Raw genomic sequence first — 26,768 nt, forward strand, 5'->3', positions numbered from 1 at the left:
ATCTTAAAATGTCTTGGAACACCGTAGGTTTTATTACTGATTAAATACATACATGATCATATTATTTGGTTTACTGCCAGTAAAATTTTGAAGAATATATTCCTTCAGAGAAATTAAAGTAAAGCAGACATCGCTGACCCCTCTGCTGTGATCCCAAAGCCTTTGGCTTAATTTTGGCAGAAAAGGGCTACCGTCAAATATTTCACTTATTCACGGACATTTCCCTGGCCCACTTGCAGGTAGGCAGGACTATATGATTAGTTCTGGCCAATTAAATGGAAGCAGAAACTATATGTGTCACTTTTAATCTGGACAGTAAAAAGTTTATACATGATTTTGTAAAGTTTCATGGCTGAGCGGGGGTCAGTTCCGAATAGCACAGCCCAGAGACAATGGGATGCCTGTAAGCCAGGGTCTCCGAATGTCGGCCACTAAGATTTTGATGTTATCTGTAGGTGCAGCACAGCCTAGCTGATCCAGACCAGTGGAGTAATATATGCTCATCATGTCATTTACCACATTGCCTGATAGCCACTTTGTTATGTATCTGTTACCCCATCCTAGCTAGTTACTCCTTATTTATTTTTGTTTTATTGTAAAACAACACAGCAGAAGAAACCGTGATAATGAAAGAGTAATTTTTTAAGTTAAAAATTAAACTACAAATTTAAGACAGCTGCGTGTGGTGACAAGATTAGTATAATTTAATTCCATTAGTGCATCTACTGAGCAGTAAAGGTCTGTGGCATGTTCAGTGCTGTCAATAAAGACATGGGTTGGTAATATTAACAATGATATTATTAGTGATTATGGATAAGATGATATTAATCATTATTAACAACATTAATAGTTTGTATTGCCTAAAAAACACAGTATTATGAGATAACAGAAAATATATGTTGGTCTCTGTCCTTAGTTACTGGCACAGAGCTCCTGAAACCTCTGTAATTTCTGAAGTGATAAGAACACTGGGGGCATCTCTTGTTCTAATGTTTGTCTTTGATCCCATGCCTGACACAGGGCTCCTAAAACTCTTGTAAATTTCTAAGTGATAAGAGCACTAGAAGAATCTTTTGTCCTAATGAGTTGACACCGAGTGGGCTTCTAGATGACTTATGGATGAGGGCTGGTCACCAGAAGAATCAAGACACGATTAGAAGCTTGGCATTTTCATTTCTACCCCTCATCCTCCAGACAGGGGAGAGAGTTAATGATTGACCATGCCTATGTGAGTAAGTCTCTGTAATATCCCAATAGTTTGGGGTTTGGAGAGCTTCTGGTGGGTGAACACATCCACACCAGGAGAATAAAAATCCATCCCAACTCCATAGGGACAGAAGTGCCTATGCTCCAGACCCACCCAGACCTCGTCCTGGCTGTTGATGTGAATCCTTTATCACATCCTTTGATAAACTGGTAAATGTATGTAAGTGTTTCCCCGAGTTCTGTGACCTGCTCCAGCAAATTAATTGAACCCAAGCAGAGGGTCGTTGGACCTTCCAATCTATAGCCAGTAGGTCTGGTGACAACTTGAACTTGCGACTGGCATCTTAAGCATGTGTGTGAAGGAGGTGGGGAGGGGTGGCAGTCTTGCAGGACTGAGCCATTAATCTATGGGGTCTGACACTATCTCTAGGTACACAGTGTCAGAATTGAGTTAAATTGTAGGACACCTAGGCGGTGCTCCAGAGAACTGCTTAGTGTGGGAAAAACCTCCACACATTAAGTGAACAGAAATGTCATGAGTGAACTGTTCCATGTGAGTAGTAAAGGAGACTCACAGGGAAGAAACACACACTGGCGAAGACTTGAGATTTTTCCCTACACAGGAGGAAGAAAAAAGTGTGATTTTCCTTTACAAATATACTGAGTACCTCATAATAATTTATTTCTGTATAAAAACACCAAGAAATGATAATGTCTAGAGGTCTGGTGTTCAGAATATCAAAGCAAGAATGATCTCAGTCTCCTAAACTTGCCAAATCGTAAACTAGGAAAATATGTTACACTCGAAGTAATATTATCAAACACTGTTATAAATAATACATTTTCCAATTATTTTACATCCATTATTTCAACTGATCCCCATAAGAGCCTCATGAGTTAGACAGTAACAATTTACTGATTCTTTGTATATGGAAACTGAGGCTACGAAATATTGACATGACTTTTCCATGGTCACCCTAAGCTGATTTGATAAAAGGGTTTATGAGAAATTTTGTTTGAGATGCATATAAATGAGCCCAAGTTAATTTTATTTTCCATTTTACTAACCAGAATTTTGATATCAAACATCTCTCCCCATCTATAGTGATGTCTATAAAGTGGAAGCCTGTACAATAAAATTTATATCCAGCCATGATAACATTTCTAAAAAATTTCCATTTCCCCCCCTATGACAAGGATTTGATGACATTAACATCATTATTTTTTTACTGTTGGTCAAGAACATGACATTCCATATAAAGCAGAAAGCCCCATTTCCTCCTTCAGAAAAAAAAGAAAGGCAGCCACCAAGGAGAACAGTATGAAGTTTCCTTTAAAAAACTAAAAATAGAGTTACCATATGATCCAGCAATCCCACTCCTGGGCATATATCTGGAGAAAACTGTAATTTGAAAATATACACACACACCAGTATTCATAGCAGCACTATTTACAACAGCCAAGACTTGGCAGCAACCTAAATGTCCATCAACAGATGAATGGAAAAAGAAGATGTGGTCCATGGAATACTACTCAGCCATAAAAAGAATGAAAGAATGCCATTTGCAGCAACATGGATGAACCTAGAGATTATCAGATTAAGTCAGTCGGACAGAGAAAGACAAATACCATATGATATCACTTATATGTGGAGTATAAAAAAATGATACAAATGAACTTATTTATAAAACAGAAACAAGACTCACAGACCCAGAAAAGAAACTTATGGTTACCAAAGGGGAGGGATAAATTAGGAGCTTGGAATGAACAGATATATACATAAAATAGATAAACAACAAGGTCTCACTGTATAGCACAGGGAACTATATTCAATACAACACTGTAAATCAATATTGTTCAATAAAAAAAGAAAAAAAAGAAGAAAGGAAGACAGATTTTTTTAAATATGAGACAAGATATCTGATGGCAACTGCAGGCAACCAGGCAAGAACGTGGTGATTAACTTAGCTGGACATTGCCCTTCATATTTTGCAGATATTTTCCATCTCCATTTCTATTTACTAATATTGGGACCACTTCAGTTTAGTTCCACCACCTGCTAATTTTATCCAAGTAACATGTAATTAACCCTTCAAAATCCTCATCAAATATGTTAACATTGACAATTCCAATCTCAGGATGACTAGAGGATGGCATTGTAGGGAATCTGGTAAAAGTTAATTTAACTTAGTCCACAATTCTTCCACTCTTTACCTCATGGTAGCAAGTAGAGTAACAGCAGATGCGATTAGTTCAAGGTCATCATAGTTAGGGATGTTTATTTTTCCTGTTAAAAGGACGGGTGATGTTTTTACACTGTTTCTAATGGGCTAGTCTCTTCTTACTTTTTACTGACTTCAAGAAAATCTTTTGAGATGCCAGTGAATTTGTTAGCAAATTCTCTTCAGGTCTCAAGGTCTGTATTTTCCAAGTTGGAAACTTCTATACATATCCATTTTTCTAAGCACTTCAGCCCCCTTTGCCCCTTTTAATCAATAAGCTATATTGACAAATTTTTAATTATTCCCTGAATGTGCACACCTGTTTTGATTTCTCTTATTTTCCTGTAGAGAACAAAATGAGTCAACTGGTTTGGTAGCTTGCTTTGCTCCATTCTCTTTGAACCTCAGCTTTCTCCTCTAAGAGAGAATAGGGTCTTACTTACTGATTCATTTGCAAAGAGAAAATTTTTAAAAATCAAAGAGTGAAATGAAATATCTAGCTCTGTTAACAAGTAGGCAAAGATGTAAAAGGCAGTATAATTGGCTTGAAAAAAGTTTTCTTCTTTTAAGCAAACTCACATTGGCAAAGGCACTTAATTATAATCATGCATAAAAAATACAGCGACCATCCAGGGTTATCTAAATGTGTCTGACTCTCAATGCTCCTTCATGCAAATAATAAAACCACCACTTCTGTGAGCTCACAAGCAATGTGGATCCATTCAGCCCGCTACAAAGTCAAGTGTTTTACTATCTTCCTGCCCTGCGATTTCAGCAAGGTTACCGTCTACCTGAAAAACCCAAGGGATTCTGCCCAAATTAACTTATGATTGGGTATTTACACTCCCATTTTTCTCAGAGTTTTATTTTCCTTGTGTAATTGAGATGTAATATATGTAGGGTGTATTGCAAAAGCAAAGCAGGTGAATAAATACCTACAAATCCAGCTAGAGGAGACCCCCTTTCATCTCAGCCTACTGCTAAGGAAATAGATTAGATCCACATTTTCTGAACTGGCCCATCTAAATTGATAAAACTTAGAAGGGATGTGGCATACCCAACTACAGAGTATTAGTTTGGGAAAACCAAAACCAATCTAAAAGAACATCTTTTAAGTTGAAACACATACGCGTGCACGCACACACACACACTCAACAAACATTTTCTTCAAAAGATAATGGCAACCGGGAGAAAATAAATTAGGTGTGATGGTTCCAGTTCTGGGATTCTATACTTTTAAATTCTAAAACAATTAAACAAATATTTAGGGCATACAAAAGAGTGGAGTCATGATAACCGATAGACTACCCCACTTATGAAGGTCATTAAACTTGGCTTTTGGAAATGATTTTCTACCCTCATTTTGGACAAGATTGATTTCCAGTATGTAAAGGCTGAAAAAGAATAATAAATAAAAAGCATAAAAGTACTTACAACTGATCGGATGTTATTTTCTTTCACCAGTTTCAGAGATGATTTATAGCAATTTGCAAGGTCTTCCTTGTGGGAACCATTAATATGGCCTCTGGCTATCGGCCCTACAGTATGGATGACGTCTGTAAATGCAAAAGGAAGGAAAAATAGGATAAGCAAGATATTTTTCACTTTTCACATAATTTGCGTTTTGTTTATTTTAGGTATTTGTGTTGGAGCTTAGAGACAAGCAAGCTAAAAAATATTGATGATGCAAATGCTTCTCTGGTAAAAGATTTTAGACAACACGGCTTTTTAAAGTAGGCAATTTCCCAGAAAGGTGATAATTGTGGAAAGGAATCCCATACCAGTAAATTGTTCCATCGTTACTGGTCAGATCCAAGCATAACAGATTATAAAATGTAAATAATTGGCACACTGGCAAAAGGTAAATCCTCGGTGGGAAATAAACTGAGAAAAAGTTGCCTACAAAATGAGCATTCTGAATTGACACGGGAAGGAAGTACCAGTGTTAAACATCACGTCACTTGTAAATAAGCCAATAGTGTCAGACATTGTACACAATAAAGAAGGGCAAGTTTCTGAAAATACGTCAAAAGAATTTATAACAATCAGTTATGACCCTAAAAGGAATAATTTTTAAACATCCCTACCAATTCACAATGCAATATACCAATCCTCACACACATGAGGTATGCTGGATAAAACGGTTCCTAATAATTACCTAACTTCTATTTTTCACTATATTAAAACTTTCAAAAATCAATCTATATTTTTCAACCTCTACTTATATTTAAAACACAAAATTTAAAATTTTGCTTTTGCATATAAAACCAGCCATTGTGGTATACATAAACATTTAAGTTTAGGAATTTAATGAAATAGAACTGTCCTCATTTTAAGTCAATAACGATTGTAAGATATAAACCGAATTTTAATCCAAATTCCTTGAAGATGCCTTATAACTCCTGTTTCTCAGTCTTATCTGTTAATCTGGATTATAAACTCATTTCATTGATGTAACAATAACTAATCAACTTTGATCAAAAGGAAATTCAGTCATTAGAATATTATAATGAAATGAAATTACTTGCTTTGGCTAATCAGTGCCACTTAATTTCAAAAACAATAACAAGAGAATAAGAACACTTTACCAAAATGTGACTATGGAATAGTTTTAAATTGCACGTGAAATTTAAATAGCAGAAAATAAATCACTAAGAGAAAAATCTTTGTTGATCTTCTGCTATATGTCGAGAGTATTAAGTGATGTTGAGAAAATCCCCAAATGTTGATTTCAACTTTTAACAACTTTAAACAGTATTTAAACCCTTGTCAGATAATGTCGAAGATGATATCTTGGGATCAAAATAGGCAGGGACCTCATTAGTGAGTTCATGCAGATGTTACTTCACAGACAAACCCAGCTTTAAAGTGAGAACCGCTATGATATATCAAAAGAAAGAGAGGATAAAGGGAGATTAAGCTGTATTTAGCAAAAAACAAGACAACACAAAACCACCAGACACACAGACAGACACACACACGCACTAATATTTTTTTGTAATAACAAATAAGAATTGCAACAGGATTTCCCAAAGCATGTTCAGGAAGATATGGGTTTAAAGGTCACTTAAGTTTGGGGATCAGCAGGTGAGATTAAGTCAAACCAGTCCCTTTAGTGCAGGGTTTCCCTGGATACTTAGGGAGCTACAATGACTTGTGAGTCTCCACAAGGGGGAGGAGGGTGAACAGAATGCTCTGTTTCCAAAATACATTTGACTATTTAAATCTAAGTTTTGCAGAGTCCCTCATGGGCCTAAGTTTCTACAAATTAACCTGTGCCCTGTTATTCCAGGGCAATTTTGGCACCCTCCTTGCCATTGTTGAAGGTGAAATCTATGTTTTTGTTTTTTATTGTTTTTGGTTTTTTTAACCTCCTTCCCATTGCCTCTGTACATCAAATACTATATAAAAGAGCAACAGGATATGACCTTGGTTTCCTTATTTTATGGATGGAGAAGGTCAAGAATAAATGCCTCTTATCGGGGTCATAAAATGTGTCTACTTGAGCCAAGTGAAACCAGGGCTTAGGGGCATTAATAGGAAGAAGAGAGAGAGAAGTCCGTAAGGGCATGAAATACTGACATAATAAATAAATGTTTCCTTTGCTTTCTCCCTTAGCCACCTTTCTCCATAAAACTTACATGGAATTCATAAAAAATGATTCCCTGCATTTCCTCAGATCTGCATTTAATTTAAGTCTGAGGACAGCCAGTAAATGAACCTCCTCAACATCAAAATATTGATATCTGCTGTCCATGCTCTATATTAAATTTACAGCATCCAAGATCAAGTGATTATCAACCAATATGATGACTTCTCAGATCCACGAAGCTGGGAGTGAATCAATATAAGACTCAAAAAGAAATTTTCTTCTTATCTTAACTGTTGATAGTACTTACGGGTAGCTCTTCCACACCAAGGGGTTCCCTTTTTCGTGTGATAAAATTCAGTCAGGAGCTTGCTTTCTGATTCTAGCTCCAGCCCTGACTAGTAGAGTAACCAGATGAAGCCATCGTATCATTGGTCCCTGCCTTGGTTTCCCTACCCACAAAACCAGTCAGCTGCCTAGATGATCTCTGTGGTCTCTTCTGTGCTTGGGGCTTCGTGAATATTTAACCTTGTAATGGAGACAGATGGAGTACAGAATGATGTCTGGGCAGTTAAAAGGACTTTAAATATGGTTAAGTGGCTCTCAAGCTTTGTAAGTATCAGGATCCTCTTTTTGATATCAAAAATCTTATGGTCTACCCTTTCACAACAGTAATTTCAAAATCCATTGATTGAGAACAAGTTAGAGAAAAAAAGCTATCAAAACGTCAATGATGCTTTGTATTAATTTACATTTTATGAAACACAATACAATCTTCAGAACAGACATATGTATGTGAGATACATAAGATACATACATTCAGTTCATGGAATTATCTTGCACATGAATTTGTGGATCGCGTGGTATAAATAAGATCATGTAAACAGAAGTGTTTCCTTTGATGCCTGGGACATGCAGACACTCAAGACACGGTAATTAGCAGCAGCAGCATCCCAGGCATCTGAGCACACAGGCAGGAATGACAGTTACCATCTTTCCTCTGGTGTGGAAAGAACACTAGACTGTAAGTCCTAAGATCTGATTGTAATTGTCAGAAGTCCCAGATCTGTCACTAACCAGCTATTGACCTTGGGCAAGTCGATCTCCTCTTTGGGCTTTCGTCTTAAAATCTAAAAGGAGGATTTGAATAAGATGGCTTCTAGGATTCTTTGCAGCTCTCAAATGCAATCCCTCTTGTACATGCCTATCAAGAATTAAGCTATACATTCTGAGTAGTCTAATGCACTATTTTCCAGATAAATGAGCATCAGTCATGGTTTAATTTTCTCCAACATGCTTATACAATGAAATGCAAATTGGCATCATTCCCAGAGAGAGTGTTTTAACCATATATTTTCAAATAACAAATGTAGACTCCTTTTGATACAACAATTCTCTTTCTAGGAATGTATCCTATAGATGATATGCTTGGAAACAACCTAAATGTCTATCAGTCGGGGACTAGTGAAATAACTATACGTTTTTACAATGAAATATTATGATTCTGTAAAAAGAACAATGAAGGTATTTATGTATGAATATAGAAAGATATTACAGATATATTACTAAGGAAGAAAAAGAAAGAAACAGAGAGAAGGAAGGAAAGAAGGGAGAAAGGGAGGGAGGGAGGAAGGAAGGAAGAAAGGAAAGAAAGAAAGATGCAGATATGTTAAGCATGCTACATTAATGCAAAAATACCCCACAGGTGTGTTAAAGAATGCATGTTTGTTTTAGTTAATATACATATAAAATATCTCTGGGAGGATCAACAAGTAATTAACAGTGGTGGTTAATCTATTGGGGGAGTAACAAAACTACACGGATGGGTCAAATACGGGAAGAAGACTTTTCACTGTTTACTTATATTTTTTGGATGTTCGAATTATGTGAATATATTACCTATATAAAAATTAAATAAAATATTAAAACAAAGAGTATATGGTTAATTAAACCATGTTCCTGAATTCCATCTACCATATTCCTACAACATATAAAGACTGTTAATGTGCTTTCTAAAGACAATCTTATATATGATAGATATATCCTTTTTCATATATAAATATGAAAATACACTTATATTAAAAATATTTTTGTGATTTCAAGGAACTTAAAATAATAACTCCACTAGGTATATTTTTCTTTTACTTTGCTACTCTCAATAAGCTTTCTATATAAAACAATTATATTCAGATAAAGTAGGGTTTAAATGGTAGGAAAAATGGCATTTTTCACCTATATGGCTTGTAGCTATATTTAAGGTTTTACTATAATTTTAATATGCAAACTGAGTCCTAGATACCTTACAATGAAAACGTAGTATAGGAACATACTTCTTAGGTAGCTGTTACCAAAGAATTTTGTATAATGGTTAAGAATTTTTAGGGACGAAAAGGACAACATAGAAAATTTAATCTATTTTCCCTTTCTCAGTGGATCCACAGGAGAAAGAACTATGCCCAGAGTCACAGGTCAATACGGGGAGACACAAAATCACAAAGACAATCCGATTATGAATAAACTTTCCCCGATATGACTACTTACTGAGGGAGGTAGTACATGCATTTGTATATATAAAGTCTGCCATGCTTATCATGAATTCCATTACTTTAGGCTCATACTTTGTATACATGCAAATTCTGATTGGCTATTGCTATGCAAGAAATTACACTGAAACATGATAACTTAAGACAACAACATCCACTTTGTTATTTTTTATGGCTTTTCTGGATGAAAAATTCTGAAATGGCTCAGCTGGGTGGTCTGGCCGGGAGCCTCTCATATGGTTGTAGTTAGCCAGTGGCTGGCAGGGGAGTAGCGGGGCTGCAGCAGCTCACGGCTGGCCAGGCATCTCTCCTTCTTCCTGTGATCTCAGGGACTCTCCATGGGGGCCATTTGGGTTTCCTTTGGAAGCCTCAGAACAGTCAGATTGCTCACGTGACAGCTCAGGGCTCCAAGATCAAGTGCAACAGAGCTGGAAGCTGTGTTATCCTTTCAATTCCAGCGTTGGGAGTGACACAGTGTCACCACCACTGTACCCTGGCTGGTTGCAACTGTCACACAATTCCACTCATTTCAAGTGGAGTCATATAGAATTCACCTCTTGATGGGAGGAGTAGCAAAGAATTTGTGGACATGTTTTAAAATGGGCACAATGAAGGATTCCCCAGACACCTGGGGCTTCTTTGGGGTTAGCAGGTTTATCAGATACCAAGTCTTGCAGTAGATAAATAAGATACCATAGGAAAAGTTGATATGATTATTTCCATGCAGCCATTCATGAAAACAGTAGGGGAGTCTTCAAAAAATTAAAAATAGAACTACCATATGATCCAACAATTATACTTCTGGGTATTTATTCAAAGAAAAGAAAAACATCTCAAATAGATATCTGCACCCCCATATTCTTTGCAGCATTATTTACAACAGCCAAGTCATGGATATAACCTATGTGTCCACTGATGGATGAATGGACAGAAAAAAGATGGGTTATATATACATATATATACACACACATCTCTCTTTCTCTCTCTCTCTCTCTCTATATATATACATACACACAATGGAATACTATTCATCCATGAAAATGAAGGAAATTCTGCCATTTGTGATAATATAGATGGGACTTGAGGGCATTATGCTAAGTGAAATAAGTCAGAGAGGGGAAGACGAATACTATATGATCTCACTTATATGAAGAATCCAAAACAAAAAAAAAACAAAACCAGCAAACTCATATACACGGAGAACAGGCTGATGGTTGCCAGAGGCAGTGGGCAGGAGGGGATGCATGAAATGGATGAAGCAGGTCAAAAGGTACAAACTTTCAGTTATAAAATAAAAAATAAAAAAAGTCCTGGGAATATAATGCACAGTATGGGGACTATAGTTTCTAATACTACATTGTATATTTGAAAGTTGCTAAAAGAATAGATCTTAAAAGTTCTAATCAGAAGCAAGAAATCTATTTCTAGTATGAAGTTCTCAGACCTATTATCTTAATGAGTCAATTGCTGATTTAATTAAAAAATCAGAGCTAGAGAAAGATTGAATATGAAATTAATATGTTTATTAATTACAAATACAATCTAATTTGGAGATCACAGTACAACTGCAGCTCCTAGATATAACTGCCTGGCCCAGCACTAATTTTGTTGTTTCTTCTGTCTTAAAATCTGGCAGGAACTTGCAGGCAAAGGAAAGGTCAGGTATGACTGCTACAGAATCAGCACCGACTCTCCCTGTGAGCGATGAAAATAATGCTGTTTCCCTGAAATGTCCAGCTCCACATTCCAGAAAGAAAGGGCAGCCTTCGTGCACGTGAAGCCCTTTATTACACAACTGAGGAAAGCCAAGAAAACAGCAATGTGATCTGTACATTTAATCAACATTTCAAATGCAACCCCTGGAAGACGTATGGAAAATGAGATGGCAGGCCCTTTTGTGCTTTATCTGACTAAATGTGGCAAGACAAATTGAGCCTGGTTTTGTTCATCTCTTTCTGAAATCAGTCAGCCTATAAACCAGCTCTTTTGTTTTGAAGCTATAATCACCACCTTGTGCCCCCCCCCCGCCCCCACCTTGTTCTATCCTGGGAAATTAGTCTGAAGTCTATAGAAAAAGAGGGTAGGATGGAAGATTTTCTTTGAAGGGGGTGCCAGAGGGAGCCTGCCTTCATTTCCAAGTGTGTAAATTGAAAAATGTGCGATTGGAATGCCAAATAAATATTGAAAGCAGTAGAATCATTTACTAAGATTCGATCAGACTTCTGCTTGATAAAACAAATGCAGCAAAAACATTCTGTGAAAAAATATTAGCATAATGAATTTTAAAACAAATGAGGGAACACATATAGGTTGCTCTCATCGTTTTCCATTTGAGAAGCAACTGTGCTACATTCAAACTGTTAATGAACAGTCAGACCAGGAGTAGAATCAATTACACGTTGCTTTCATTCACTCCACTCTCGTATTCATAAGCATAATCGGTCCATCTAACAGACTGCATAATGATGCCCTGCCCTGTCAATCATATTCAAATTGCATGAATTTTAAGGAGAAAACCAATGCACGGAATTAAATTGATTTTCTTTTCTAGAGCTACAACCACAAAACCAAGCACTAAAAGTATTATTTGCAAATCTTATTGGCCAATTTATATGATAAGCACCACCAATCTACCACCTGAAACAGAATACTTGAAGTTCGGTTATCGGGAAATTGAATTACCACCTGATAGCATTACAAAGTAAATGCTGCCTTTTCTCTCCGTATAGGTCAGTGCTTTCAGATACACATTTTCAAAGCTTGTTTTTATTACATTTCAAGAAACAATCAATTGTCCATAAGATGTTCCTTTTCAATCTACAGCAAACATCAGTTAGATTGCATTTTGGCTGCAACATGTTTCTCAGTTTGGATTATTCTCTCATACATTTCTTCAGCTGCATGTTGATTTCTTTCCATGTTCAGAAAGACTCATACAGCTTTGTGCATGAGTTTGGGATAGACTAGCACTTACAACGTTATTTTCTAGTCCTCTTTCCTTTGAGTCTGTGAGTTGAGCCTGTTGTTTGTTTGTTTGTTTGACCTCTCTTAGCCTCCTTGGTGCTACCGTTCCCTAAATAAGATGTGCATGTCTGAGATTAAATACACAGTAGCTAAATACCGTTTGCATTTTACAGCTGATAAAGGCACACTGAATGCACTTCCAAAGCTTGAATGTGTTCACCGGGCTCAGTCTGAGGTTTGAATCCCATTTTTACATGAAAATGTGATAGTGATGCCACGTTTTGGACATCTTGTGCTGACATTATGTTTCATGTTTCCTTGACTTCAAAGTTGTGAAGTTTTAAGCTTAAATTGTGAGGGTCAAGTTTTAAAATAGTATTTGAGCAATTTCTACCAAAATGTTATCCTCCATATTAAATTAAAAAAAAAAAAAAAAAAAAAAAAAGAAGAAGGAAGGGGCAAAGCTCATTTAAAATTTTTTACTAGCTCTCCCTCTTCTGCCAAAGATTTATTTTAGGTCAGTCCTATTGATGGGACTGTGTCCTGTTTCAACTGGACACGTACACATAAAGGTCTGTTTGCAATAATACAGACTGAAACTTGTAGAGAAGGGATATCCTGTGGTCAGCCCTTTATAGGATCTTTGAGATTCCACGGGGTACTAGGGGCGTCTGCATTACAACAGTGTTATTTCCAACAGAGAGGGGTCTCAGAGAGACTGTGGGAAGATGAATTTTCTGTAAAATTCCAACATTTCACCATCACTTTAGAATGAACCAAAAGAGAACACATCCTAGAAGGAAGTGAGTCAAATATATGGCATTTTTAATGCTTCAATAGCAGGGGTGAGAGGAGGTGGAGGTCCAGATAGACAATATGACTTTTTCAAGGAAAATAATAATAAGATCTTTGTTCTGGTTCAAGGGATGGGCAGCAATTTGCAGCCTTTTCAGAAAGATGCAAAACCAGTACTTTATTAAGACACAAGGGGAAAGTAGGCTTCAAAAATTCTATGTAGTGAGTAAAAATAAATGAATGTCAGTCCCCACTGCAAGGGTAACTCTACAAATGCAGAATCTAGGCTGGGACTGAAGTGTGCAGAGGGGTCAATGCGCTTCTTTATCATCAACCTTCCTCTATGGCTCCCTTTTGCCAACACAAGTGTGGACAAGAAAGACTTTTTTGTGATCATTCACTCAGTCATTAATTCTCTCCTTTTTTTCAATAAATGAATCCACTAAGTGCCAGGTACATCAGGTAATTGCTCTGTTCACTCACACTAAACAGATCGTGTGCTTTTTCTGACTCCAGGCCTTTCCTGGTGTCAAGAGAGCCCCTCCATCTTTGCCTCTCAAAATCCTTCCCATCCCATGAAACTCAAAAAGAACGGACCTTCCTTGAAGATATGATCCACAAACCCCACCACATGAACTAAACTGAACTCATTTCTCCTCTTCTGGTCTCCAATATCACTTATGTTTGACCATTTACATGACTTTTAACAAGAACACTTCTGTACACACAACTAAGAAGATTCTACCAGTCAGAGTTCTCCAATAATACAGCATCCTGGGGGGACACATGGGATTTGCTGTCATCAGAGGCAATCAAATATGACTATTATGTATCGAGATTCCTTCTAACTCTGCAATGTTATGGTTCTGCGTTTCCAGTCTTCACGTAGACTCTATGCTTCCACTGCAGAAAACGTGACCAATCTACATCTGAGTCTCCCACAAAGCCAAGAACTCTATTGGAACAACTGCTTAACAGAGAATTAGTGAATTTGTGAGAGTGATTCAGTAAAAGTTGGCCCAATGTAATCAATCTAATCAGAGATGATATACAGGATTAGAAAAAACAATGAGGTAGAATGGACAGCCTAGACCGAGCAAGCAATGGAATGTATTCTGACTGGTTCAGATCATTCAGCATAAATTTTTATACAACTAAGAATCTGTTTCTTCACAGAAAGACTCAGCAAAGCCTGATCAAAGATTTCCTAATAACTGCACTACAGACAATTAAAACACACACGCATACACACAGAGTTCTAACACCATCACACTTTTTAATAAAAGCTATAAGATTACTTCCAAAGACTTTCAACAGAAAAAACAAATGTGCAGATTCCTTTGCCTTTTTCTGCAAGAGATAATTAAATAAATGCATTTTAAAAATGTGTCATTTCCCTCATCTGCATATGGTTCATTTTAGAATAAATTGGCTTTGTTCTAGAGGTTGGTTTTGGCTCTCAAATCACAAAATGGAAAATTACAGATTCTCTACATCTTCTCAAAAAATTAATGGGATCACTTTTTGCATTTCTTTAAAAAGTGACACTTCAGCATAATGAACCCATCTCTCCATCAAAATAAACCAGGTTTAATTTCTCCCTGAGACCAGTATGTCCATAAGACAGCACTGGCCAACAGCTACTCCATACATTTATACCTGTATTCTCTTTTGGGTTGCACTTCCATGGTACACACATTCACACAGGGCTCTACACCTAATTTCTAGAGGAACACTTGTATTTAGAAAAGATAACTGAGGACAGAATATTTGAAGAATTAGATAAACATTGACTCTAAAAGAAAGAATATATGGAAATTTCTATGCTATGAAGTTGTATTTCTCATGAGTTCACTTACACAAATTCAACAATATGAACAAGAGGTTAGGAGGAGTGAGAATGACAAAATATTTAAATAATAAGGACAATTTCACTAAACATTTCCACAATGAGTGTTTGCTCTAACATGGACACGAACTTACATTTCTGGACTCCAGGAGATCAGTCTACATTCCCACCCACCTCTGAGACATGACTGGCTCTTTGTGCATATAGAAGCTGTTTTCAACCTTTTTGGTTTAGGAACTTCTTTAAACTCTTAAAAATAACTGAGGACCTGTGAGAGCTTTTGTTTTGGTGGGTCATATCTATCGCACAAGAAAACAAATCACATACACAATTAGCTATCAGGAAAATGATGCTATCACATGTCATGTCCAGTTGACCTCAAAACTGCACTGCACACTCAAGAGAAAAAGAAAGTGAAATATGCAAATAATCTCTGAATATTATTATGAACATGGTATTGACCTCACAAATCCCCTGAAAGAGGTATCCCTAAATCACACTTTGAGAATTGCTACACGAGAGCTCCTTGCTGTGCAGATCTAGTAACTAAATATAAATATCCCCACTTCTAAAGGAAAATTGACACCATTAATGACTTCATCTGGTTCTCAAGTTTGAAGAAACAGTGATCTCTTGAGAATAGAGAAGCTCTTCTTAAATAAGCAGTTTGCAAGGACTCAAGGAAGAAAGTCTAAGATAACTGCTACCAGATCAGTTGATTCTGGTAGAGAAGAAAATGGCAGGCACAACTTTTTAAACAATTCTACCAGACATCACAGGATAAAGCAAAGAGGGCTCCTTCAGGATCATGCATTCTCAAGAGAAATCCGTGATGATGGTTTCCTTCCTTGCACTTCCTTCTTCGTAGAATGAGTTGGAAGCTTCTAAAGGGAAGGACACCAGCTAACATTAAACCAGGTTGGCAGGAATGAAAAAGGACACAGATAATTCAAGAAACTTAACTTTCTGGCCAATTTTGATGATGGTTGTAAGGTGGGTGGGAGAAAAGAAAGGGAAGAGTCAAAACTCATCCACAGTAACTTCATGCTGGGTGGCCAAGGGGACAACAGAAATGGAGAAATCAGAACAGCAACTGAGGCCTGAATTACTGTAGTGCTTGTTAAGTCTTCTAAAAATCTACCCTAAACATAAAAATAAAATGTGGAAAGGGGACAAGAATAAGAGAGGAATTAGTAAGAGAAACAAACAAAAATTATACAGTTGAAGGTAACTAACTTTTCCATATCAAGGTACTTTTTTTTTTTTTTTTCCTTTTTCCTTGCCTATTTTGGGTCTGACATACAATCACTCAGGGGAAGAGAAAATATCACTGAGCCTTTCAAACGTGATTCATTTTGAGGCTAAGATTCAAAGAGGTCAACATGTGCCTCTGCAAGATTATTTAGTGGGAACCATTAACGTAAAACCACTCAAAGAAAACCAAGAGATCTTTTCATTGTAATCCAGATGCTAACAATGAAATGTTTGCCTGGAAGCTTTGATAACTAAGAAATGAATACCAGATTTTAAAAGAAAGAAATACATGTAAATAAATAAATAACATCTGGAGATTGATTCTCTAGTAATATACTATTGTGTAGGCCCATGAATAAAAATTCCAATTTTTATTTGGAAACGGGCTCATGCTTGAGTGATATAATAATATGGCTGAAGAGGCATTATGATGAGAGAAATAAGCAGAGTGAAAGAATGGGTAGTTTATTATGAATAGGGAAATATTTTGTATTATAGAGAAGAGTCTAAAGATGGTCACTAGCATGTGTAGTTATAATCAGATAGAGTGATATCAGGAAAGAGTAAGAAAACAAGTCTTCATATCCCAGTGGAAAAAATCCCACTCACCCACTGGGTAAACTTGGGCAAATTACTTTTCCTCTCCTCTCTGTAAAAACAGAATAACATTTACTTTTCAAGTTTGTGATGGGGAATAAAGTAGCTATTATACACGTGAAAGCATCAGCACAGTACCTGGCATGTAGCAGGTGAACTCTAACTTGATTGATTTTCATTAGTACTTGTACTTAATTGTATTCACAACGTGCACAAATAGGATAACAATAAGCTCTTCCATATTTAATCAGTATTTCATCATTACACTCTCAAAATTCATAACTATTCATAGAAACCGATTATGTCAGAATTTATATTTTACTGGCTTCTTTGCTTCTACTCTTTCCTGGACTCCTGATTTTCTCTTTCTTAAACTCATTTTTTTCCCCCCAAATATTTGAGTAATTCTTTCAGAGGTGGTCAGTAGCTGGGAAGTTTCTAAGTCATTGGATTTTCAAAAGTTTTTAGTTCATTCACATTTCTGAATGTTGGTTTTCCAACACATACGACGCTAGGATCAAATTAAATTTTTCTCTCAGAATTTTGAAGATTTTGCTTCATTTACTTCTACCATGTGAAAAAGCCAGTATGATTTTTACACCTCCATAAGTGAGCTGGATTTCTTTTCCTTTCCAGAAGTTTTAGGAACTTCCAATTTATATGTGGAAATGTAAATTCTGTCTAGGTTCTTTTAGGACAGGAATTCTTTTCTCCCCTTCAGCTAAGAAGTTATTACTACTCTTTGCTTTCCTCCATTCGTTCTAGAAATCTTAATAGATGGGTTGTACATGTCTGGGAGGAAATCTCAGTTGTTTTTACTTTCTCTCAGATATTTTATCTGCTGCACATTCTAGACCATTTCCTTGAATTATTCTTTGGATGAGTAAGTTAGTTTTCAGCTATTGCCTTTCCATTAGGCATCCCTTCATTTGGAACTTTTGTTCTTGTTTTCACTTCCTGGAATTTTTGTTTCTCCTGCTCTTGTTAGAACACCTAACTTCTATATGTGTTACATATAATTCTTTTCTCTACAACTTTTTTTACTGGATGTAAATCCTTTTGTTGTCCAAGCTAAGACTCCATTATAGCTAGCTCTCAGTGGATCTGAATTCACTGAATGTACACCTTCCCACTTTTTTCTTGATACTTCTAGAGACCCATACACATTATATCTATGTTCATCACATTTTTATTTCTAATGTAAATAATTCATCTCTTGTCAGGGCATCTCTAATAAGAAACAAAAGTATTTGTAATGTTGTAATTGCTGACTGAATTACATAAATAGACATTTTAACAAGGAGCGTATTTCTCATGTAGCTAACAATGAGATTACAGACATTGCTAAGATCTTCATAGTTTTTTTATAATGTTAAAAGGTATAATTTTATTTTCCCAACATGATAAAACAGCATATGCTTCCAAATTGAAAATACACACACACAAAAACACACAGGAAAAAAAAAGAAAAAAAGGAATATATTCGGTATTTTCATGACTCAAAACATATCCATCCACATCATTCTGTTTCATAGTGCTTCTTTCAGAACTGATGACATTATTCCAAGCCAGACCTGTTTTAGAGCCTACTTTTTATAAATATTATACACTTTAAATAAAAATGAATTACATGTTTACCAGAAGAGAATAGTTCAAATTCAAAGAGTTTTTTTGATACCTAATTATTATGCATTAATTACAAATCCTACTTAAACTACTTAAACTAAAAGTAATATTTATTTTTACTCTAACTAGTAGATCTATATGGCTTGTTACACACTTAGCTGTCCAGACATATTTAAAGCAGAAACACAGCAAGCAGCTGAATTATTTTCTAGAGCATCCTGGCTGTGCAGCATTTTGAATACACAGAAGACAACATCAATAACATGCTCCAATAGGGTTTTAACAATTTTACTGCTTATTTCATTCCAAAAGACTGAAGTCTTAGTTCTCTCTAGTATAGTAAATGGACTATAAGATACTGCTGTATAATAAAGACCCTTGAAGAACAACAAAATTAAGCTTTCTAAAGGAATTATCATTGACAATTTTATTGATGGAATAATACAGGAGTTTCCATAGGACTGAACCAAATATCTCTTGTTATTTTTTGCCTTTCAGTGTTCTTATTAAAGGAAGAAAAACAGTCATAAGGAGCATACAGATGCAACCAATTTACAGAATTTCACGATGACAACTTTGGGCCCTTTTCAAACGCATACTCTGAGCCTCAGAATCTATCCACGGGTTAGGGATCCCTGGGAGCCCCTCAGAGCCCTCACTTAGGTTCTAGAAGCTTGTGAAATGACAAAGCCTACGGCATGGAATGACAGCATCCCTCTAAATGGCTCAAGTCACCACTGTCCTGGACACAGCCAGAGTAGAATGAAGCCACGTCTGGTCTCGGCCTGGGAGCTGGAGTAAGCACAGAGGGTTAAAGGAGAAAGAACAGGTCTTTTCTGCTGTTGAAGGAGAAAATTTCCCTTGGACTTTTCTCATGATAGGAAGAGCAACTTCCTTCCCAGGACATGGCGGATGGTATTTGTAGCTTCTGATAAATGTGGCTTTATCATATCATTCCAGTGAAAGCTCCACGGGCTCACCAGAGGTATGGGGTCTCTCACAAACCACTAACTTTTACTGATATCTTCCCCACTATTCTTTATGTCATGCTTCTGCCAACTTGTATGAAAGCCTTCAGTCAAGGAATAAGGCTTAGAACCAGAGGAGCCCACACCCTGGACGTACAGTCCCTCCCATGCCAAGGCATTGGCTTACCTTCACTTTTATGGGTTTGGCTTACCAGGAGTTTTCCTACCCAGGGCGAACTCTGTCTATGTTAGAGCTCTTGACTGAAAAAAACAGACCACTGAAGGCAATTCTTTGGCGAGAAGACCTCCCTGTAGATATTGCTTTTGGCTACAGCCACGCCCTTGTTGGGTGCCCTCACTTAATCCTAAACTCTTGCCGTGTCAACAAACCACCTTCTCATTTTGCACCTCCTAAGATGTCTGGGTCCGTGGTTCTCAAACTTAAGAGTACATCAGAATCATTGTTACCACCCAGGCCGCTGGGTCACACTCCCAGAGTTTCTGATTCAGGAAGTCTGGGATGAGGTAGAGGTGGGAACCAAGAATCTGCATTTCTAACAAGCTTCCAGATGATCCCAGTGCTGCGGGTCTAGGAACCACATTGGTCTAGGGATCAGTTGTTAGTCTAAACCAATAGCGGCAACCTGTAGCTCTCTTACCAAAATTCTACCCATGATCGGCTACTTCAGTTTTGACTTGGCACCCAAGGTTCTGACCTTGATTTCTGCCATATGGATTTACATATCAACTGCACCTCCAGATATAAACTTTGGCTTATATACTGTGTTAATAACCTTGTTCTGTTGACCTCTATGGACTCTCCTGACCTGCCATGCCCACCTGTCACACACACACTAATGACACTCTATAGCTTTGAATGTTTGCATGTAGATAATCCAAAAGCAAAACTTTCTTGTCCAATCTCAACATTAGTTCTCAGAGCTACAAAGATAAGAACATTCTGGACAAATATTTTAGTACAAAGAGCTCATTCTGGATTAAAGGTCAACAGAACATTAATAACATTAATTGAGGTATTGATTGAAACTGAATTGATTGAATTATTTAAATTTTAAGAAGATCAGGGTGTGTGCACACTAACTGAGCACAGTGTTTAAAGAAAGCATACTTCTGAGTTAAGCCAAAGAACAAGCAGGCCAAAACTGAAGAAGAAATGCTAAGTAAGTAATTTGACTTTGAATTGATCCAAGGAGAGGTCAATGAAGGGATTAAGAAATTGTTGCGGAGAAGATATCTAAATGGCAAATAAGTACATGAAAAGATGCTCATCATCCTTAGTCATTAAGGGTGAATGCAAATCAAAACCATAATGAGATGCAACTTCATACCCACTAGGATGGCTATAATCAAGCCAGACAATAACAAGTGTTAGTGAGTATGTGGACATATGTGAATCTTGATACCTTGGTGGTGGGAATGTAAATGTCACTTTGGGAAGCAGACAGTTCCTCAAAATGTTAGATATATAGTTAATTCAATATATATAAATTGAATTATTTAAATTTTAAGAAGATCAGGGTGTGTGCCCTGTCACACTCCACTCCTAGGTATCTACCCAAAACAACTGAAAACGTATGTCCATACAAAAACTCGTACAAAAACGTTCACAACAGTATTATTTATAATAGCCCCAAAGTGGAAATAACCCAAATGTTTATCAATTATTGAATGAATAACCAAATGTATACCTAAAGAGTGAAACACTATTCAGCCATGAAAAGGAATGAAGTACTGATACTTGCTATAACATGGATGAACGTTGAAGACATTATCCTAAGTGAAAGAAGCCAGTCACAGTAGGTCGTGCGTTGTATGATCCCATTTATAGGAAATGTCCAAGCTGCCAAGGCTTAGGGTGGGGTGGAGGGTGGAGAGTAACTACTAATGAGCACAGAGTATATTTTTAAGGTGATGAAAATATTCTGAAATTAGTGATGGTGATGGTTGTATAACTCCATAAATATACCAAAATCACTGAATTATACACTGGAAAAAAAAAAAGAAAGAAAGAAACTGAAAAAGAAAAGAAAAGAAACAATGTTGGAACATGCCAGGAAATTCAGGCATACTTGGTAAATGGCTGCCTGAATATCTGAAATGGCTAAGTAATTAATACGGACTGTGTCTAGAATATGAAAAATCATGAAAAGCAGCACTCTAAAATGAGCCTCGGAAAATGGAGCGTGCCACCCCATGAACTCTGTCTATGGGGGCGCCCATCATGTCACTGGGAAGGCTCAGGGTGAACTTTTCAGCTAGGATCCCATAGGACAGACCCTCTGTCACTTCCTCTCCTGCCAACAACTCTCAAAATGCAGATGAGGAGAACTACTCATCATGCAGAACTGCCCATGAATCTAAGGACTGAGAATCACTTCCATTTTTCAAAAAGCCTGCCTGAATATTGCACTGCAAACTAGTCAACTGTCCAAGCATATAAAATGTATGTGAAGGTCACAAATAATAAGCAGAGGGAGATAAACTCTGGTTGGTATCACAAACACTCAGTTCTCCATCAGGAGATCTGAAGTCTTTAGATGTGGTTATGTTATCCAGTCACAGGACCTTCAGCAGGAATAGAATTACAAAGACTCGCTATACAAAGTATAATATTTTGTTTTACAAATAAACTCTATGGAGAACTGTCTTTTCATGAGAAGACTTCAGGTCAAACACTTGTAGGTAAAAGTTACCATCTTCTTAGGAAGAATCCTTCCCATATCCTTCTGGGAAGATTTTCAGAGTCTGTATGTTTTGGCCCCAGGTTTGTTTGCCTTCATCAATATGTAAAAATCAGAGGTTTTTAATGTGTGTTTATACATATGCATGTACAGTCAGCCTCATGCACTGGCCAGAATACACCACTCCATTGATGTGTCTTAAGAAATGTTGTGAAGATTCCAGCATTCACTGGTGAGGTGAGGGGTTTTGGATGCATCTCCCTCCCTGTCTCTCCTCCAAATCTGGGCATAACCTATCTTATGAAAAGAGGAGATTGGATTTTCAGAGACACCAAGATTATGCAAAGAAAATAACAGCTATTCCTCATTGAATTCTCACCATGTGGCAACCACTGTCCTAAGTCTAAGGCTATTTTAATCTCCCCATACCTTTGGCATTCATCGAGACCTAGTACTGAAAACATGCATAAGAAAGTAAAGATGATCGAGTTCTGTGTGAAAATTGAGCAGATGGGCTTCTCCCTATTCTTCCTGTTAAGTGTTGCTTAAAACCTTGGAAATTGTACATAAAACAAATATAAGAAGACTCTGAAAGGTGGCAAGAAGAAGGCAGGCATTGGTACCTAAAGACTGACATGGTGGTGAATTCCCTGGGCTTCCTTTTCACTTCATGTATCCTGGACTGGGTGCTGGAGGAGCCAGGAACCAAGAAATGCCAACAAGAGGAGATCAAAAAAGCCCCAAGAATGGCCTGCTTTTTCTATCCAGAAAACCAGGAAAGGCCAACCTAGCCAGACAGAAAGACAGTAACTGTCCTACCCCAGACAAAAATCAAAGTTCCATCACACCCCCTGTCAGCAAAGTCCAACTTAAGTGCCTTGATTTCCACCCCTGCCCAGCTAACATGAGTGCTCCCCATTCAAGTGCTATCAGAGGATGGTGAGCAGGAAGCCAGGATTTTCATTCCTGAATGCTGGTAACAAAACCCCTCGCCACGTAATGTCAGTAGAAATCATGCAGAGATACTGGGCTTCCACCTCTACTTGCCCTGTGGTGGTATGAGAGGATACCATGAGGAAAGCTGGAACTTTCACTACAAGTCTGCATGCCTCCCCTCTGCTGTGTCAGTGGAGGCTAACTGGGAAGCAGTAACAAGGCAATCATCCCTTTCCCAGCCAGGTGTTGTTTGCTGAGGCACAGTAGGGAGCCTGAAATCCCAACTCTGCCCAGCAGAAACAAGGCACCTCTCCCTCCCTGGGGTGTTGAAGGAGGCTGAGAAAGGAACCTGGATTTTCACCTCCACCTGGCAGTAATGAGGCAGCACCTCCCTTCCTCTGTTGTGGTGGTGTGGTATCAGAGGAGGTCTCCTAAGACAGAAGGTTTAAATAAGACCCAGAGTCTCATACCATAAAGGATACAATGCGAAATCACTCATTATACCAAGAACCAGGAAAATCTCAACTTGAATTAGAAGAGATAATCAACAGACTCAACATAGAGACAACAGATGTTAAAAGTATACAATTAAGATTTTAAAACAACCATTATAAAAACACTTCAATGAATAATTATGAACATGCTTGAAACAAATGAATACATAGAAAGTCTCAGCAAAGAATAGAAGATATAAACAAGAACAAGATGGAAACTTTAGAACTGGAAAATACAATAGGTGCAATAAAAAATTCAGTGACTGGGCTCAACAGCATAATGGAAAGGGCAGAGGAAAGCGTCAATGAACTTGAAGATAAAACAATAGAAATTACTCAGTCTAGGGTCTTCCCTGGTGGTGCAGTGGTTAAGAATCCACCTGCCAATGCAGGGGACACAGGTTCGAACTCTGGTCTGGGAAGATCCCACTGTGCCACAACTACTGAGCCTGCGTTCTAGAGCCTGTGAGCCACAACTACTGAGCCCTCGTGCCACAAATACTGAAGCCCACTCGCCTAGAGCATGTGTTCCACAACAAGAGAAGCCACCGCAATAAGAAGCCCATGCACTGCAACGAAGAGTAGCCCCTGCTTGCTGCAACTAGAGAAAGCCTGTGTGCAGCAATGAGGACCCAGCGCAGCCAATAAAAATTAAAAAAATAATTAATTAAAAAATTTTTTTAAATTACTCAGTCTAAACAACAGAGAGAAAACACTTTAAAAAATGAACAGAGCCTGAGGGACCTGTGGGACTATTAAAAAAGATCTAACATTTGTATCATTGGAGTCTCAGAAGGAGAGTAGAAAGAAGATGGGGTTAAAAAAGCCTTTAAAAAAATGCTGGCTGACAGTGGGAAGTTGTTGCATAACAAAGGGAGTTCAACTCGAGGATGGAAGATGCCTTAGAGGACTGGGGCGGGGAGGGTGGGGGGGAATCGAGGAGGGGGGAGTCGAGAGAGGGAGGGAATACGGGGATATGTGTATAAAAACAGATGATTGAACTTGGTGTACCCCTCAAAAAATAATAAATAAATAAATAAAATTAATAATAAAAAAAATGCTGGCTGAAAATTTCCCAAATTTGGTAAAATATATAACCAAAGGATTCAAGAAGTTTAGTGAATTCCAAATCAGATAAACTCAAAGAAATTCATGTTAAGACACAGCATAGTCAAACTTCTGAAAACTAGACAAAGAAACAATCTTGAAAGCAGAAAGACAGAAACAAAATCTTATCTACATGGGGAAGAACAATTTAAATGACGATGGGTTTCTCCTCAGAAATCATGGGGGCCGGAAGGAAGTGATGAAAGGAAACAACTATCAAACATAGAATCCTATTTCTAGCAAAATTGTTCCTCAGGAATGAAATGGGAAATAAGCCATTCTAAGGCAAAAAGTTTGAATCATAAACTAAGAGAATTTGTCACCAGCAGACAAGACCTACCCTACAAAAATGGCTGAAGGAAGTTCTTGAAACAGAGAGGAAATAATAAAGGAAGAAATTTTAGAGCACAAGGAAAGGAGAGAGAATAAAACAAAGAGCAAAAATATGGAAGAATGGATAAATTGTGCCTGAGCTAATGAAAAATAAACTATTGATACACGTGCAACATGGATGAATGTGACAGACTTCACACTGGACAGAAGCAAGTCTGAGGCAGGAGGCAGATGGGCCCCAGGCTGGGCAGCTGGAGTCTGTCCCCTGTGGGCAGATACTCCAAAACAGCAGGAGTGAGAAAGGAGCTGAGCCTGCCCAGATAAGAAATAAAGAGACCACATATTTCTCATCCTCGAGGCCAAGGAGAGCTTCTCGACCACACATGCGCAGAAAGGCTCCTCAGGGGCCAGGAAGGGAGGGGTGCCACCCCATAGCAGGTGATGTCAACCTACCCATAGAATCCAACCTTCACTAAAGTCCATCTTGGCTAAGAGACGTGCGCACACACAGGGAAGGACCCTGAGATAAACCAAATATGGACTCAGAACCAGGCAAAGCAAGATGACTGGCCAGAGGAAACCCAGAAGAGACGCATCATATAAGTGATTCAAACTACCATGAGGGCATGACTCTCTCTCTCCGAGCCCACCCCTGCGAGCCTATGCACAGTATTCTTTTCCCTCCTCATAAACACTTTATCTCGCTACTTTCTGTCTTTGTGGGAATTTACTTCTACAAAGCCAGCGGGCCAGGGCCTTGTCACTGGCCACTGGTCTAGTGCCCAGGATTCAGCGCTCTCGCTGCCACGGCCTGGCTTCAGTCTCTAGCCGGGGAACCAAGAGCCTGCTTCAAGCCGCCGCAGGCCGAGGCCACCCGAGCTCAAGCTGATACGAAAGATTACATATACACTCTATGTGGTTCCATTTATATTAAGAACAGATACAATTAATACATCATGGAAGAAGTCAGAACAGTGTTTACCTTTGAGAGATGGGGACTCACTGCATTGGGCATGAGGAGTTTCTGGTGTGAGGGGAATATTTTCTGTATTAATTGATGTGTATACACTGTCAAAACTCACCAAATTATATACTTAAGGTTTTTGCATTTCACTCTTTGTACATTTTATCTCAATTAAAAGAAAAGAGTATGGTAATGTAGTAAGCAAGAATTCCATTTATGTCACTGCTTCGTTTATGTTTCAAAGCAGAACATAAGCAATGGGTATTTGTGACTGATAATTTATTTCCTTCTTCATATAGGTGATACTCCACATTTTACAGGGTACAGCAAATGTAGGATAAACATTAGCTCTTCTAATTCTTCATATTTGGAAATGAACCCATGCACTTAATAAAATATTTATATCCAAAGCATAAAATGTGAAGAGTCTTTTTCAAAGAACCAAACATTTGCTCTGTAGAAAAATAATTTTTATCCTTGCTTTTCATCATGCATATACACAGGCAAAGCAAAGTGTTATCTCCTTATTAAAGCAGTTTTCAGAGGGGTGTTTAAGAGAATAATTTACACCTGCCAGGGTACTGTTTTCCTCCAAATTGCTTTACTGCCCAGTAAGAAA

At 37.7% G+C, this 26,768-nt stretch overlaps 1 protein-coding gene across 4 annotated transcripts in view; it reads right to left on the reverse strand.

The window, feature by feature from the left end:
* The window catches only part of MACROD2 (mono-ADP ribosylhydrolase 2), a 1,919,130-nt gene that overhangs the window by 774,970 nt on the left and 1,117,392 nt on the right, over positions 1-26,768 (reverse strand). For all 4 annotated transcript variants that reach the window (XM_057703765.1, XM_057703767.1, XM_057703766.1 and 1 more), the window contains exon 6: positions 4,863-4,984. In XM_057703765.1, coding sequence (XP_057559748.1) covers positions 4,863-4,984 — 122 coding nt within the window. The remainder of the gene's footprint in view (positions 1-4,862; positions 4,985-26,768) is intronic.

This window comes from Hippopotamus amphibius, chromosome 12, assembly GCF_030028045.1.
Source record: "Hippopotamus amphibius kiboko isolate mHipAmp2 chromosome 12, mHipAmp2.hap2, whole genome shotgun sequence".
Lineage (NCBI taxonomy): Eukaryota > Metazoa > Chordata > Mammalia > Artiodactyla > Hippopotamidae > Hippopotamus > Hippopotamus amphibius.